This window comes from Fusarium falciforme, chromosome 8 (assembly GCF_026873545.1).
Source record: "Fusarium falciforme chromosome 8, complete sequence".
NCBI lineage: Eukaryota > Fungi > Ascomycota > Sordariomycetes > Hypocreales > Nectriaceae > Fusarium > Fusarium falciforme.
In genome coordinates, this window is record NC_070551.1 from 1,199,632 (window position 1) to 1,216,129 (window position 16,498).

Consider the following 16,498-nt stretch of genomic DNA (forward strand, 5'->3'; position numbering starts at 1 on the left):
TGGGAGGGTGTCTCTGCCGGCGCCCCTCGCTTCAGTCTCGAGACCGACGGCAAGATTGCGTTCGATGCTCCGCAAGGCTTCCGAGTCCGCCTAGACCTCATCCAGATCGGCGGCGGATGCATCGATCGGATCCACGCGACGGAGCCCTTTCGGGGTGCTTCCGTTGCGTCCATGTCGGATCTCCTGAGGCTTCGGGCCGTGACGGTGGTTGAACGTGGGAGTGATGGGGAGGTCGATGACTTTCGATGGCTGTTGTGGGGAGTGGCAAGAGAGGGTCAAGTTCTCCCAGGGCTCGACGATCAAGAGCTGGAGTATGTGATGGGTGCTGGGGCCTGCTTGGGGGTCTTGGATCGCTTGGTGTTGGCAGCTGTCTTGGGCACCAACAACGGTGCAGCCGCTCGGGGCCTTCTTGGTCTTTAAACATTTTTTTTTTCAATATTTCAATGAGCATGGACACGCCCAGATGGGGCTTCTGCTGGGCTTTCAGTTCCTTAATCTCTCCATCCCTTGACTACTTGATACATGGTCCCATTAGTGCCAACATTACCTGGAAACACGACGAAGGGAAGACCAGCCCACTTCGACTCGGGCTCATCACACCTCCACAGCGGAACACCCGGGGCGGCTTGGCCAACGATGAGAGCGCGTTTCATCCTCAACCCTTTGGTAGCCATGTCTGAGGACGTGATGCCGCCCTTGGCAATGATGTATCGAGGCTTTTGCTCAAGCTTTTCTAAAAAAGATACCAGAGCCCGGGCGACTGTGGACCCAATGTCAAGGCTCTTGGCTTCGTCGTCTCCAACAACGAGCTCTCGGCTTGTCATGACAAGGACGTCCTGACCTCTCTTGATTTCTGCCCCTGCAGTTTCAAGGGCCCTTTGAACTTCTCTTGATGCGTCTCCGGTCGACTGAAGGAGCTTGCGGACGTCGAGAACAATGCTAGTGAGATCCTTGCTGGCTAGGTTTCGCAGCGATTCAAGCTGCGCCGTCGTCTTTGGGACGTAGGAGCCAGCGATGATCAAGCCACCCACATCTCTTGTCAAATGCAACTGACCCACAGAGATAGGGGGAATTGGAGGGATTCCTAGTCGAGCAGAGACGAATGCGGCTCCCGTTCGGAAGAGGAATCGTTTTCCCAAATCTGAAGCTTTTATCAATGCAGACACAACGACGTCAATGTCCTCGTCAGCAGCAGCGTTGACTACAATGACAGGCTGGGGTCCTTGAATGCCTTGAAGGAGTTGATCTAGCACGGCACCAACTCCACCAGTGCGAATCGTATCCAAGCTGATTGACAGGGTCCTCTCTTTCGGTATCGCCCCCTTCGACTTTTCCACCACGTAATCTTTCAGGTTAGAGCTCTTGTAGCCAAAAGTAGCGTCTTTTGCAAAAGGAGTCTGAGCGGCAGGGACTAAGTGGTCTCCTTCCTGCACGTAGTGAACGTCGTTGATGGTGTATCGGCCTCCTTGGAGGAAGAACGGGCAGAGAATCCAGGCGTCCGCCGCGCCGAGAACATGCTCTACAGCCTCGGCCTCCAGTGGGAAGTGGCCGCGAAGAGTCGAGTCACTCCTAAGGACGACTTCGAAAGCGGAACCTGTCTCCTTTGAGGCAACATGCAGGTTCTTGCAGATCTCGCTGATCAGCTCTCTGGCTTGTTTGGGATGCAGGGCCCGCGAGTTTGTCAGGATGAAGAAGCCGCTGCCTTGCTTGGTTTGCTTGAACTCGCTCACCAGCGTTGGGACGTCCCAAACAGTGAGGATATTGATGTCATGGCATGTTTGCGTGCCGGTGGGGTCGTCGTCAAGAATGACGAGGATCGGGGTCTTCGGAGACGAGGCAAGCTCTTGTCGGGTCTGGCTCCGGAGATTGGCGGCTACCACGGAAGGGAGAGCCGCGAGGGTCATATCTTTGTCGAGAATTTCTAGGTCTTCCATTTTGTAATGACGTGAAGTTGTCTTGGTAGGTCTTGATGAAGTGATGATGTTTGGTGATAATCGCTCAGTGTTTGTTGGATTGCGGGGTTGTTGGTTTGGCTGCACATGGACGGCCGCGGACGGATGTGTAAAGAAACAATGAGGCGAGAAAACGCATAACCTCTAAAAAAAAAGATTTAAAAATTAAACATCTCTTGAAAGAGAGAAACTGGGTGAATGAAGTGGTACTATTAAAATAGCACTCTGTTGGTGAATGGTGCGATGTAAGAGCCCTTCAGGACAGGTATGTTCACACACCTCTATTAGCAAAGCAGTGACACAAGGGTGTTCATAGTTCTTTTATGGAGTGGTGTAACACGTCAAGAAAACTGCCCATCTGGTCTGTGGAATGGGTATGTGAATAAGCCCGTTGTTCCTCACGATGGTCATGCGTGTTTGAACAAACTGAGTAACCATCGGTTTACGTCTCTCGTCTGACGTTCACGCCTGTTTGAAAATATTAACCGGGAAGGTTTTGGATCTCGTGTTTGCTGATCGGAACTGACACTATGTAGTAACGCCTTCGACTTTGAGCCACTGCCAGATGTGAAGAGCTGCTTTGCGGCTATATGAAGTCATTTTCTGTCCACGTATTTCCGCTCCGCCACTTCTCTTGTACCTTTTCATCGCCTTACCTCACAGATCTTCTACAACACCGGTTTTGACAACCACTGCGTTAGAAACCACGATCCTGCCATCCAGCATCCGAAATATCAGCCTCTCTGGAACGTCCGCAATGCCTGACTTTCGCCCCCTTTTCAGGTGCGCAAGGCTACTGAGAAGGTGCTTCTATCGGCATCAAAAGAAGTCTTTGGGGTCAAAAAAACATACCAAGCCCATATACGTTGAGCATTCATGTTTGGAATCCCCAGCTACCCGGTGCCCGAGCGAGCTGGAGGCAGACAACCGTTCAACAGGAAACTTGGTAAACTAGGCAGACAGGAAGGGAGGTGTTTCTCGGTGTGTATTGCCTTTTGATCTGATTAAAGTTAAATTTACTGATTTGACGACTGCAAGGCCGCCTTGAGGAGGTTGGCTGTTCATTTGGCGATCTGGTTGTTGGATAGAGGCTGAAATAGACTCGCAGGATCGCTCTTCTAGAGATTTGATAAGAGGGCGTCATGCACATGTGACCTGAGAAATACGTGTATAGAATCAAACCTGATACCTATGATATGCACGCATGTCATCTCTATTCTTGCATACCTCCTGAGCCTACCGTAAGGCCTATTTCCCTGCGTGGCCTTCCCAATTTCAAGAAATCACACATCCGTGCCCCCTTTCCTTCACCCTTCATACTCATTTTTTGAGGGTGTGGCACCATATAGACGGGGAATTTTCCGCCTACCGTCTTCCTCCTCTGGCAAAGCCATGTCGCCGTTCCTCTTCCGCGTCCTCTCTCCGTCCGGAGTCGCGCCGTGCCCATCATCCGGATCGACGCCGTCAAATGTCTTGCCTTGAGAGAGTTCTAGTTCAATGTCGACTAGCCAGGGATATTGGCTGAGCTCTTCATCCGCCCCCATAACTGCTGCGTTGACAAACAAGGTCTCTGCGGGACTGAGGGGCCTGTCATCGCCGCCGCAATGACTTGTGTGACAGCATCGCTGCGACCTGTACCGTTCCGCCGCATCTTGTCGAGCTTCTTTGGCCTCTGCGGACTCAAACTTGGATCCCTTCAACCGAGATAGGTTCTCGACCACCACGGACTTTCCGTTATCGACGTCGTTGAAATGCGAAGGCTTGTCCGATATTATCGGCCGCCAGGCAGCCAACTTTGCGCCCCAGCTGCTATGAACGTGTCCAAAACAGTGAAGTTTGGGTTGAGCTCTGGCGACGGCAGCAAAGAGCTGAGGGCACCCGATTCGCTGCCTCTCTGTTGTCATGTCCATGATGCCGTGAGGTGGTCCGTGTGTTACAACGATATCAGTCCCCCTTTCGATAGCAAACTCGTGAGCTCCGCTATACTGGAAGCCCCAGTCGCTACTGTTGCCAGTAGTCGGTGTGTACGGGCTTGCATACACCCTCAGGAGGGCGTCGTTGTCGAGTGCAAACTGGTGAGATCCCTCTTCTAAAAACACAATGCCCTCATGTCCATCGAAAAGCCGCCTAGCGTCGCCGTAGTCACCGTATTCGGCCTTGATGCTGCCTTCGAGATCCTCTTGGGCCAGCCTGCTTGCTTCGGTGATCTTCTGCTTGAAGGCCAAATCATCAAGTGAGAAGTCATGATTTCCGGCGATGACGATCTTCAGCGGCGCGTTGATTTCCTTGAGCAGCTCGATGGTTTGCCTGAAGTCATGCAGCTTGGAATCGCCTGTGAGGTCGCCACAGTGAATAGCAACGTCAACAGGTTCACATGGCCTTCTGTCTGCTTGGAACCGTAACCCGTGTGTATCAGATAGTATGAGAAATCTGGTCTTGATGCGACGAGACATTCTGTCAAAGTGAGGCGTGACTGGTGTAGTGGTGTGGTTCAGCACAGAAATGCGAGATTGTGTCGAAAAGAGGATGAAAAAGTGAACAAACAATGGAATAGAGGAGCTCGAGCGGGCTACTATTTATGAGGTGTCAGTCAAGTCTAAGAGTTTAAATTCTCAACAGATTGCGTCGGCGTGTCGTTTTGGCAGAATGCTGAAGGTTTAGCACGTGAGCAGTCTAGAGTTTCCAAGAACCAGGTATAAACAGAATCAAAACAAAGGGGCCTGCATATCAATCCTAAAATCAGTATCGTGATCATTAACTCCTATAGATAACTGGCCACGCGGGTTAAAAAAAAGAGTAGTATTAAAGCTGTCTAACTAGCATTAAGTGTTAAAAATAACTTTAAAAGAGATAAACAAAAATAGTTAAAATACATTATAAGAAAAGATAATACTTTAGATCTCTTTTATTTATCATTTATAAATCCTGTTATCTTCATTTCAGCACCCTTCGGGGAGAATAAGCTAAGTCATTGTCCCCGTATCTCGCTTTTCCCTGGCTCGCGTGCTGCTTCACAACATCTAGCGTGATATGCTCTGCAGAGATAGGCGCGGCATTTTCAGTTTTGACTGTCGTCCTGGATGCTTGAGTTCACACTCCAAACCCTCCTCCAAGTCCTTTTCATAACTAACCACTGCAGTCTTTCTACCTCTTCCACGCGTCGATGCCCCGGCAGCTGTCCAACCGCACTTGTTAAACCCGCAAGCGTCCACAAGTGCTCAAGACCCGACACGTCCTTTTTCGCTTCTAGAACTTTCAGACAAAGGTCGTCGGCTTCCTCAAAGCGGCCTTGCGTTGCCAGGGTCAGCGCAAGACTGTTCATGGTGAAAAGGGTGGTTGGATGCTCCGAACCAGAAAGCCTCTGACGCACTTCCAGACAACATCTTTGCACTTCTTCAGCCTCTTTGTATTTTCCTCCTCTTGACAAGACTGTTCCCAGACATTGCATGCCCGAAAGCGTGTTTGGATCTTCTGGGCCTAAGACCCTTCTGTTGGCTTCCAACAGCCGTTGAAGGAGCTGCTCCGCTTCTTGGTTGCTACCGGCCTTGCATCGATAGAGGGCCAAATCATGAAGTAATCGAGCCCATTTCTGAAAGCAACCTCTGTCGCGTGGTTCGTTCTCTATGATGGAGTCGATATGAGGATCTAGGCTTTGACAGACCCTCTGACTACTAAGTTCATGTGGATCTGGGTATTCCAAGGCAAAGACATGGAGAAGCGTTCGTTTCCAGGCTTCTTCGTCCTTTTGTGGCTGCCTCGGCCAGATCCTCCACTGGGGAACTGTTGTTATTGACGAGATCCACATCCGCGCAGAGTAATGTACTGTTGGATGTATCTCGAGCGCACCATCCTCTTTAGCAGCGATAATAAGCGACCATCCAATGAGGAACTCAATATCCCGGTCGAGGTTGACCTTGCTACCTCCACGGTGGCGCTGGTAGGCTTCGAGGATGAACTTAGGGATGCTTTCAGGGCTGAGGAAGCTCATCACGCACAGCAGGTCAGCAGCCGATGACCTCTCCTGACGAAGCTGTTCAAAAATATCTTGCCACGCGCCGAATTTTGAATCTGGAGTCGAGCCCTTTTCACAGAGGCTGACTACCTTCTGGCTTAGGACCTGTTTGATTTGGAACTGCCCCAGGGAGTTTCGAGATGATATCCAAGGCCATCTCTGCTGGGTGGAAGCAGAAGCTGGGCTGATCAGTCCCTTTTCTTCAGCACCTGCTATGGCATATTTCAACGATGTAGTGTCTGGATCGTCGAGGTTTGGCATGCAATCCTTCTCATTGAACTGCCTGTCATTTTGTCCATCTTTCTCGGTCATGGTTGCTTGGGACGTCACCTTCTACTTGGGAGGCAGAGCTCCGAAAATTGCGGTGAGCTGAATGGCCACAGCGTGGACGGGAGGAGATGGATAAAAAGGCGAAGCCCGCCAGCATGGTTGAGAGTTTGAAGACGTCAAAATCACTCAGAAAACTCTTGGCAAGGTTGACAGAAGCAAGCAGCACCAGGCACCTGCGCTCAGACCAGACGATCCCGTGCTCCACACATGCTCCCATCCACTATGATCGGCTTGGCAACTGAGGCAATACTGTTGGCAACGCTTTCACCATAGAAGAGTGCATGAGGTTCTGTCTAACCTTGATGATGAAATTTATTTAGATGTGATTAGTTTTTTTATTTGATCTTCACTTCCTCATTCATCCTCCGCACATGCCTCGTTGCATTCCATGGTGCGCTGCACCCTGCAACCCAGCTTGTGCATGTTAATTACCTTGCTGCAGATTTCCTTGTATCTGAACTTGAAACACTAGGTAGAGTTGGCATAGCCGTAGCAATCGCCGCGGATTTGGAGGTTGTTGATCTCGGGGTTCTCCGTGGTAGGCATGGCTGAGGCCACGGACGAGAGGGCCACAATAGCCAGAGCCAGTTTCTTGGGATTGTTAGTGATGGTAGCTATAGTCATGTTGTGTGCACTCACAGTCGGGGACAGCATGATGAAGGAGGTGACAGAAGCCTGTAATGATCTTGCTGCTCAGCCAGAACCTGCACGTAATATTTATACTTGTCTCGAGTTACGTATTCCACCACGGGCCTGTCCGTGGGGGTGTATTAAGTACAAGAAATATCAGCTCGGTGACCTCCCACATTCAATTCAATGCGGCTGCGGGATCGAAGCTGGTCCACTTCGCGGGTCCCAGCCCTTTCACTCTCAGGGGTCTGCCCGAGTTCCGATCTTCCAAGGTCTTGGCGACTGGCTACAGCAATACAAGAGCATATGGCTTCGCTCCCCAACACTGACAATAGTTACTCGAATAAGGACGTCTTCTCACAGTTTTCACATCGGTGTCTCCTGTTCGCATCAGCCCGTCGGTTCATGTGGGCCAGCCCAGCAGCCACATGGCCAGGCATCCATGATGATGAGAAACGTTCATTGATTGATTAGATGATTGATTGGCTGATCGATAAGTGTCAAACGACGCGACTGGTGCCCGCGGGGCAGGGGGGCCATGGATAAGTCGGATGCTGCCGCCTCTTCAGCTGTCCTGCCTCTTGAACCAACACACGGGCCTCGTGAATCTTTTCCGAGAACTCGAATTATTGCTTCGGGAGTAGGCTTGTTCCCTTGAGACACATCGTGAACAGAGCCAGACCTTGCAAACGGAGAGCCTCGAGCCGAGCAGACTCGGACGACTCTCTTAGCCACACCATCCATTCCTTCAGCGCCCGCTCTCACCCTATTCACCGGTTCAAGCCACAAATGCCACCATACGGGAATGAGAGAGCTCATGTTTGGTGGCTTCGTCTTGTTTCTTTGGTAGGTCCCCGGCCCCACCCTTTTCGTGGGATGTTGCCGAACCAGAATCGTTCCACGCCGTCGTTGGTTGCTTGAGCTTTTCTTGCTAGTCAGCCCGTATGTGTCTCATAGGTTGGAGAGATTTATCTATATTCAATAGTATTTATCGTGGGACTGAACACTGCTCAAAGTCCACCAATTTAAACATGCGTTGCAGGATTTGCTTGACGGAAATGTGTGGATTTCTAAGCGCGGCAAGAGGATGATTACACTCTGGAAGAACCCTACGTCATTTCCTGATTTTCTCTCGACGGAAAATCTTACCCTAGTACAAGGTTATTTGTGCCTTAGGCGCGAAGGTCTTTCTGATGTTCGCAGAAGGACATGAATTCGCTCGCACCAACCGCCTTTGAAATCCATGACAGGCTAGTCCGATTGGTTCCACGTTTCTACTACGTAGACCTTGGCAATGAATTTTCTTGATACTCCCTTGACAAATAAATTAGAGTTTGGATCGTGCTGATGTGGTTGTCTGTGTTTAAATGAGGTGTTGAGCCTCATCCGCGGGTTGGTTTGCTCGGATCTTCTTTTCGGACTTGGTTTCAGAGCCAAGTAAGCATAATCCGAGGCGACGAATAAGACACAAGACCAGGGCCAACCAACAGGGCTACTAACACCAATAAAGTATTTCGTCCCCTTGTCACGTTGCCGCACCTTCTGCACAATGTAGCCGCGGGCGCTTATTAAAGGGCGATCTCATTACCGTTGTGCCTTGCCAAGGAGCCAAAAGTCGTTTTCTGTGTCGTGTGATTGGCGTTTTTTAGAACCAGGCTGCCAAACGTCAAGTCCGAGCCTGCAATCCCTCAGGTTTTCAAACGCAGGCTGTCGTGTCCTGCGTCAAATTAGGCGTATTTTTAAACCGTGGCTGAAAAAGGATCTTATGTCCATGTTCAGCTTCGGCAGGCAGTAGTCCGAGGGTAGACATATAGACTCATAGGGCTGTCTAATTCATCTCCTTCTTTCACTTCGATTCCATCCTCACTCTTGCTCGTTTCCAGTCGAACCCGTCCCCCGAACCGTGCCGTCGCAATGGCAGGAGGTCAGTATAAGCCGCTAGTGTCGGAGCGGCCACACGTCCGCGAGATGGAAATCCCCGGTTCGAACCCCGCTGAGTACAAACGATACTTTATCCTTTCCAAACATGAATGGGGCCCCGAGATGGCGACGGCCCTCTTCAGCCTGCTTTGCCTTGGCGGGATCGCAGCCATCTTCGTATACATGGATGATCAACCCCTCTCGCACTGGGGCTTTTACATCTCCCTCAACGCCACCATTTCTATCCTCACGACTGCCCTCGGTGCAGCCATGATGCACAATGTCAGCCGGTTCATCAGCCAGCTGAAGTGGCTGTACTTCAAGAAGAGGCCAAGGACACTGTCCAACTTTCAGAGCTTCGACGAGGCCAGCCGAGGAGTATCTGGCTCGACCAAGTTTCTCTTCAAGGTTGGGTGGAACTTGGCTACCCTCGGTGCCTTAATCACCATCCTCCGACTAAGCCTCGCCGCCTTGACACAACAAGTTGTGGAGATTGGAGATCGGTCGGTTGAGACGCCAGACAGCAACGCGACGTTTGGATACACGCACACATATTACCGTGATTTGGCCAAGGAGTTGGCGAATGCTGGAGATGGTATGTATAACCAATGACACCAACACAAAGCAACACCTCTGACCTATTGCCAACAGAAGCAATACCGCAGGACCCCAAGATGCAGGCCGCCATCCTTCAAGGACTCTACGACATCTCGACCTTTGCCCGCTTCAGCTGCTCTGGATCCTGCGCCTGGAACCAATCGGTCGTGTCACTTGGCTTCAAGAGCCAATGCAAGAATGTAACCCAAGAAACACTGGATACGGAAAGCTGCAATGGATCCCGGCAGAGCCAGTTCAACTGCAGCATGACGACTCCCGGAGGGTTGGATATCACGACTCACAACTTTCACACCGACTACGCAACAACCTTCTACTTGAACGCCACGGCTGTAGTCAAGGATGAATTCGACACAGGGCCTGGCAACAATTCTGAGTTTGCCAGGCTTGTGGTCTATAGAGCTACCTCTGACCACAATTTTGCGACCTTCAACGCCAACGTGACTGAGTGTTCTCTATTCTTGGCCGCATATGAATACTCCGGGGCGAAATCCAACGGCACCACCTTCAACTTTGATAAAACGGAAGAGATCAATCTTGGCAAGAATCCCTGGAAGCTTGACAACTCTTCTGTGTTCGCGATCAACGAGTCCAAGGCAGACGGTATCCCGAGACTCGAGATATCCAAGCCCGACCTCAGGGCCCTGCAAAACTTTTTCGAGTCGAGTACGATCGTGACGGAGTGGGTGGAAGGTAGCCGTGGGAACGAGAACATTGCCGTGAGCCCGGCACTCGGTGGCACGGCGAATGTAACGAGGCTGATGGACAAGATGGCCACCAGCATGACGGACTATCTGCGGTCAGGGCCGAACAGTCAGACGGCGACAGGACAGAGGGTAGAAGTTGTGACTTACGTGACGATCCGATGGTTGTGGTTTATTGGGCCTGCCGCTATCGAGCTCGCGGCGTTGCTGTTTGCCCTCCTCACGATAGCGAGTAATCGCAAGAGTCGCAAGGTGCCCCTGTGGAAGTCGTCAGCACTTGCAGTTTTGGCCTGCCGGTACGAGAGCGGAGAGGGCTTGATACGGAGCAAGGTCAAGGATATCAAAAAAATTGAGAGCATGGCGGAGGAGACGTCGGTGCGGCTGGAGTAGGGGCTGGCTCAGTGGAGTGTGACGCATGACAGGATAGCTAATTGGACACTCAACCACATCACCTTCAACATCAATGATAAAGGATTAAATTTATTCAATCGTGCAACTTATGTGATGAATAATTCTTTGTCCAAAATCAAATAATTTCAAACATTTGATTTACTGTTCCCATAATCCCAGGGGGAGAGGCTATTCACTGAACTGATACAGCATCCTCGCCAGCCTCTAGCTGCTCCTGGCAGTTCTCTGGCACTGCCAGCACTGTCAGAGAAAATCAATAACATCGTCGTGTCAACGCTTCTCTTTCTTCCCCTCTTCTTTGTGTTTACCTGGTCCGACTTGATTTTTCTCACATCCTCCAAAAAACACTCGACCTCGTCCGCTGAGATAGAAACAGCCATGTCGACCGATCCCGATCACCGTGAGTATCTCTTCTTCTTCGCCGTCTTTGGTTCTGATACCTTTCTAGCGTACCCTCTCATCCCTCTGCCCCCGAATGCTCCCTTCGTGCTGAAGGAGGCGACGGATGGCAAGGGCTGGGGAGCCTATGCCACGAGGTCCATCAAGAAGGGAGGATTGATCATGGTCGAACTGCCCTTGTTTGTGATCAACAGGTTTGAGGACCTCAATGAAGACGCTCTCAGGATGATCTTCTTCCATCTATCGCCTCGTCAGAAGGAAATGGCTGGAATGGCCCGTGACAATGGCGGTCGTTTCTTCACCTCGTTCACGGCTTGGCTTATTCAGAACTCGTTCAACGTCGACAACAAAGGTCTTGGTTTCTACCTCGTCCAGTCGCGTTTCAATCACTCGTGCCAGCCCAACTCGGCTGTTCCGCACACTGACCTCGAGAACGATGCTTTCCTGAAGAGAACAGCCCTCATGGATATTGAGGCTGGCGAGGAGATCACCTTTTGCTACCAACCCGATCTCGTCAGCAAGACCAGACTAGAGCGTCATGACCAGCTGTGGTTCGAGTGTCGCTGCGAGTGTTGTACGCTTGACCCTGCCGCTTCGCAGCTGAGCGACATGCGTCGAACCTTCATGAAGGCACTTGACTACCTTGCCTTCGGTGCCCTTCGGAATGGTAAGATCGACACCTCTGAGCGTCCTCTCATCTGCGACCCCGTCTTGAAGAAAACAGCCGAGAACAAGTCTCTCCCCATCACGAGCCAGTTCGTCTACAACATTCTGCACATGGCCATCGCCGAGCACGAGAAGGTCGCTGCCGTTGTGATTCGCAGCCTCAGCCCCAACATTCATGGTCTGGCGAACTGCTTGAAGTCGGAGCGCAACGTTAGAATTGCCAACCATGCCTTGAAGCAGGATACTTGGTTGGAGAGGCTGGATGTTGCCTTGCTCATCTTCGGAGAGCCGGACGAGTCTGACAACATGGTCAACCAGGAGATCTGCAACATTCGGGTGGCTCGGATGGCCGAGTACCTGAAGAATGCAACTTCTTAAAGGTAAGCGTTCTGAAGATGTTGTCCTTTCCATCAGGTGGCAGATCTAACCTAACCAAATAGACATTGTCAACGTCTTCCCTGTTTACGGGATACAGCTTCTTGACGATGCCCCCTTCAAGTCTACGACGACGCTGTCGAGGACTGAGGAGTTTGGTCTTGAACTTGACAGAATGACCAAGTTGCAACGGTGCGATTTTTTGAAGGTAAGCGCTCTGAAAATGTCATCATATCTATTAGGCAATAGATCTAACTTGGCCCGATAGACATTATCGACATCTCCCCTGTTCATGGGACACACCTTCACAACGACCTTCAAGTCTACGACCGCGATGTCGAGGACTGCGGAGTCTAGAGTTAACTCGAGAACATGCACAATTTGCAACAGTGCAAACTTTTGAAGGTAAGCGTCCTGAAAATGCCATCGCTTCCATTGGGCGGTAGATCTAACCTGGCCAGATAGACACTATCGGCATCTTCCCTGTTAACGAGATACAATCTCACGATGACGACGCTTCAGGTCTACGACCACGATGTCGAGGATCGTGGAGCTTGGCGTTGGGCCTGACGACATCAGCACCGTGTACCGCTCGGTAATATGGTGAACAGGGTTTGGGCTGTGGAAACGAGCAGTTGCTCGAAAGGAAGTGGTTTTGTTCCGCCCGGGTTATGGCGGTGGCTGAAATAACTTGTATGAATGATGTGGATAGGGCTGGAAGAATAACCTTTACGGAACTTTGTCAACTGTGCTACGTGACGCGACCATTGAGAGCTGGAAGTGATACTTGGCCTAAGGTCATGACGATCACCTTGATGGGTCGGCCGTAGACACAGGTAAGTATGCTTCATCAACGTCCACGACTCAAGTATAATGACCTTGACGTCGACTCTCTTGCATCATATTACAATGTCGATTATCTGCGACTATGTGGAGCTGAACAGGCACAAACGAGAGACCCCAGTCGACACTTGGAGAACCATGTAATCGACAACCTGGATCTATATGAGATGTCACATCGCCGCGGCGGTACGGCATCAGCCTAGCAGGGTTCACCGGAATGACAGGCCAGGGGGGTTTTGCTTCAAGCGAATGTATATACTGGGTGGGACTAGCAACAGCGTTGAACGTATGTATGGGTAGGATATCATTTACTATGGAATCGCTCGACAATGAACCAACCGACATGGAAAAGAGATGAAACGTATAAACCACTCACTGTCACGAACTTCCTCCGCGCCCGGAACCATTCCGCCAAACGTGATGGACGTCTCGAGAGAACTGGGCCGTCAAGTCTCGGATTTTGCTGTTGATGTTGTCAGATGTATGCTTCCATGAGGGAGCTGTCAAGGCCTGATCGTCGACAGTCACATACCTGAGCTTGGAGAGATCCAAATCCATCGACACTACCGTCGACAGATCCGACAGGTGGTTCTGGGCCCTGGCCTGCTCGTGGGCGTCCAGCACGGCCTGGTGGATCTGCCGGCTCTCGGCCAGAGCGTCGGTAAGCTGGGCCCAGGCCTGGGCAGCCTGGATCAGGTACTCCCCAATGTCGTTGACGAGGGTCTTTGCTTGCTCGGTGGAGGCGGGCTCCTTAGCCGCCATGGTACTGGAGGCGATGTCCAGGTGCTGGACCAGGACCAGTAGGCTCTCGGCAGACTGGGCGTCGTACTCGGGCTCGAAGCGGCTTCTGTGGGCGGGCATGGGAGATGGCTCTATTGGTAATTAGATTTGCTGATTGCTGAGAAATCTCACAACTCACTAGGAAGTGAAACGGGGTGAAGAAGAGCAGGTAGTATTTCAAGGGTGGTCGTTGATGTGCTGATGTGTCGTGGGGGTTCGGCAGTCGGGATATCAGCCCTTGATATTCCGATATGCAGCGAAAGAAAAGGTCGGTATAATATAAGGAACAAGAAAAAAAAAACCCACTGATCGAGGGGAATGAAACGTTTAATGCCCCGCGGGAGGCGATTACTTAGATACGACTCTTCCCCCAGTCCGGTCAGTGGAGACCGGGGGGGAGAGAGAGGGAAGCTGAGAAGAGAAAAGAGACAACAAGGCCAAGGTCCAAAAGTTAGCGCCGCCTTTTTCGGGAGCTCCGCTAAGAATAAACAAGGTCCCCTCCAAGAGCGGTCACAGAAAAAAAAAAAAAAAGAGCAGGGCTTCACTCTCTGTGTGTTTGCATTCATTTATGGGCACGGGGCAAATCCAAAAGTGCAATTGCTCACCGACCAGACAGACAAGCCAGCAAGCAGCAAGTACCGCGACATTACAGAGGGGTGGCCTGTCTGAGGGCTTCTAGAACCGCTAGAATCACGGCACATGGTACGGTAGGTACTGATGGCTGAAACCCCCATGTCTTGAGAGTTGTCTCTTTTCTCTTTTCTCTCGCTCGGCTGGGACTCTCCGTGAAATAATGGCGCCATTCACCTCGGCCACGACCCGGCTGTGTGTGGCGGATCGACAAGAAAGAAGGAAGCGAGCGAAAAAGCCCGCCGGTTTATGACTATCCGGTCCATGGATGTCCCACTGCCGAGACGACGACGTGGTTCCTCTGTCGATCTAGAAAAAGGACCCCTACCTCGGCTTAGCTTGGGGACTCTAGTCCAGACTACAGTACCGATATCTCCTCTCCCATCCCAGGTCTGGGAAATCCGGGGGTGTGTGTGTCTGCTGACGTGCAGTTCCAGCAGAAAAGGGCAGGGACCCACGGCACGGTAAAAAGAGTTGCGCGAGATGACATCAGTGGTACAAGATAGAAGCACCTTGTCATATCGCTTCTTGTCACATTCCTGATCCCGAGAATCCGGGCTTCAGCCCCTCTTTCCCCGCGATGGCTGACTCTATTTGGACCCTTTTTACTCATGTCAAGTGAAGCTGAAGCCGAGTGCCGTAGCCGCATCACTGAGTGACTTCTTTGCTTGGGCATCAACAGCTTCATTGGAGTTTGATGCCGCCATGTCAGCATACATACCCGCGCCTACCGTGAATAACTCAGTCGACGGTCTGAGAGCCGGGCGAGTTAGAGCCTCTCTCAAGGTCACTTGCAACAGAATCGCTTGGCAAAAGTGGGTTGGCGTGTGAGGTGGCTGGGGGTGACTCTTAGAGACAATTATCCCCTCAGCGAGATATCAACGCTAATCGCGGCGTGGGAAACACACGAGGAGGCACCACAGAGTTTCACTGTCAAAAAACCACACGCTGTTGACTCTGCTCCCCTCTGTCGCCTCTTATCTCTTTTCTCGTCCCGGCGTTGCCCGAAACTCTGAGCAATCCTTTTTAAGCAGGGGTGGGCGAGTGGCCTCTTCTTCCCCACAAGAGCACCAAAAAACACCGGGAATCGAACCGGGAACCGTTACACAGCGGTGAACGAGAGAGAGAGACGAGGCGACAAGAGGGATCCTGGCGGAGCCGCGGGTCCTCCCCTCACCCTCACCTCCACTCCCCTCATCTCATTCTCAGGGATTCAGGGTCGAGCGTGACAAAGAAGTGAGAAGCCGTTGACGGCGCTAATGCACCCGGAACAATGGATCGGTAACCCACGCAGAATCCGCCGAATGGTTGCATCTCGGGTCCTCCACTTGATGGTCATGATGCCACTGAGAAATAAAGATGCTATCAACCTGATATCTGATAGTCAAGCATGGGAAACGACTCAGACGAGTGTCTTATCTGTCTTGCCCAGATCTCGATCAAACTGAATCTGAATTACAACCCATGACCCTGACCTGCTGAACAGTCAAGCAAATGTTGAAACCCACATAGTACGACACTACAGTGCTTGCTTTTCAACCGTCCATCCCTACCCACGCAACTGCAACCCAGGCACCAATTATTTCTTGCATGTCTCTGAGAGCATGTGAGCCGCTAATTCCCACTGATCCACGTACTGAACACGCGGGAGAAGGACACTCTTTGGAGTGGCGCGGCAATTTAGGGCCGTCTCAGTGCCACGGGGGGGAAAAAGCAACCTATGAAATGAGGGCTCTCCACACCGGTCTGGAGCGTAAGCCGCAACAAGCGGGCGGTAATAGGCGGCACGCTTTTCTCTCCTCGCATGCTTTTTTGCAGAGCGGTAGTTGTTACATGCTGCAGATCGTGTCGATGAGTAGTTTTGTCCCGCTGCGGGAAGACTTGTGAGATGACGACGAGGTTGCAAGCCACCATATGCTGATTAAACACGGCATGGCGATGGAGGGTGGCTTCATGCAAGTCAAACCGGCCAATTAACAAAGCAAGGAACTGGCAGAGTTAGTTCCTCTGTACCCTTCTTCTGCGCCTTCTTTAGCTGCAGCTCTACGACAATTGAGGCCGTTGCTATTCCCGCAGATGGTTGCACACACCCCCATATAGACTACAGGTGTGATCCCGCTTGGACTGAATTGGACATAATAGCCACGGATAAACCACTTCTCGTCTTGAAACCCTCAGCGGTTTCATACGGAGTCCCCACTGACATTCTCGTCGTGCTCCGGTTGTTCCCA

At 51.4% G+C, this 16,498-nt stretch overlaps 5 protein-coding genes across 5 annotated transcripts; 2 read left to right on the forward strand and 3 right to left on the reverse strand.

Annotated features, from left to right (window-relative positions):
• Positions 1 to 491: 491 nt before the first annotated feature.
• On the reverse strand, positions 492 to 1,934 carry NCS54_01020700 (Hypothetical protein; the record flags this gene model as incomplete). The annotated part of the gene is made up of 1 exon (XM_053155524.1): positions 492 to 1,934. One exon carries the CDS (start codon positions 1,932 to 1,934, stop codon positions 492 to 494), a length of 1,443 nt encoding a protein of 480 aa, XP_053011499.1.
• A 1,325-nt stretch (positions 1,935 to 3,259) lies between these two features.
• Positions 3,260 to 4,405, reverse strand: NCS54_01020800 (Metallophos domain-containing protein; the record flags this gene model as incomplete). The annotated part of the gene is made up of 1 exon (XM_053155525.1): positions 3,260 to 4,405. The coding sequence occupies one exon, from the start codon at positions 4,403 to 4,405 to the stop codon at positions 3,260 to 3,262; it is 1,146 nt and encodes a 381-aa protein (XP_053011500.1).
• A 4,433-nt stretch (positions 4,406 to 8,838) lies between these two features.
• NCS54_01020900 (Hypothetical protein) lies at positions 8,839 to 10,553 on the forward strand (the record flags this gene model as incomplete). The annotated part of the gene is made up of 2 exons (XM_053155526.1): positions 8,839 to 9,439; positions 9,496 to 10,553. The coding sequence occupies 2 exons, from the start codon at positions 8,839 to 8,841 to the stop codon at positions 10,551 to 10,553; spliced, it is 1,659 nt and encodes a 552-aa protein (XP_053011501.1).
• A 399-nt stretch (positions 10,554 to 10,952) lies between these two features.
• NCS54_01021000 (Hypothetical protein) lies at positions 10,953 to 12,017 on the forward strand (the record flags this gene model as incomplete). Its single annotated transcript, XM_053155527.1, has 1 exon — positions 10,953 to 12,017. The coding sequence occupies one exon, from the start codon at positions 10,953 to 10,955 to the stop codon at positions 12,015 to 12,017; it is 1,065 nt and encodes a 354-aa protein (XP_053011502.1).
• A 1,218-nt stretch (positions 12,018 to 13,235) lies between these two features.
• NCS54_01021100 (Hypothetical protein) lies at positions 13,236 to 13,915 on the reverse strand (the record flags this gene model as incomplete). The annotated part of the gene is made up of 2 exons (XM_053155528.1): positions 13,390 to 13,915; positions 13,236 to 13,320 (listed from the first exon to the last, which is right to left on the reverse strand). Exons 1-2 carry the CDS (start codon positions 13,716 to 13,718, stop codon positions 13,236 to 13,238), a joined length of 414 nt encoding a protein of 137 aa, XP_053011503.1. The 5' UTR covers positions 13,719 to 13,915.
• Positions 13,916 to 16,498: the final 2,583 nt, after the last annotated feature.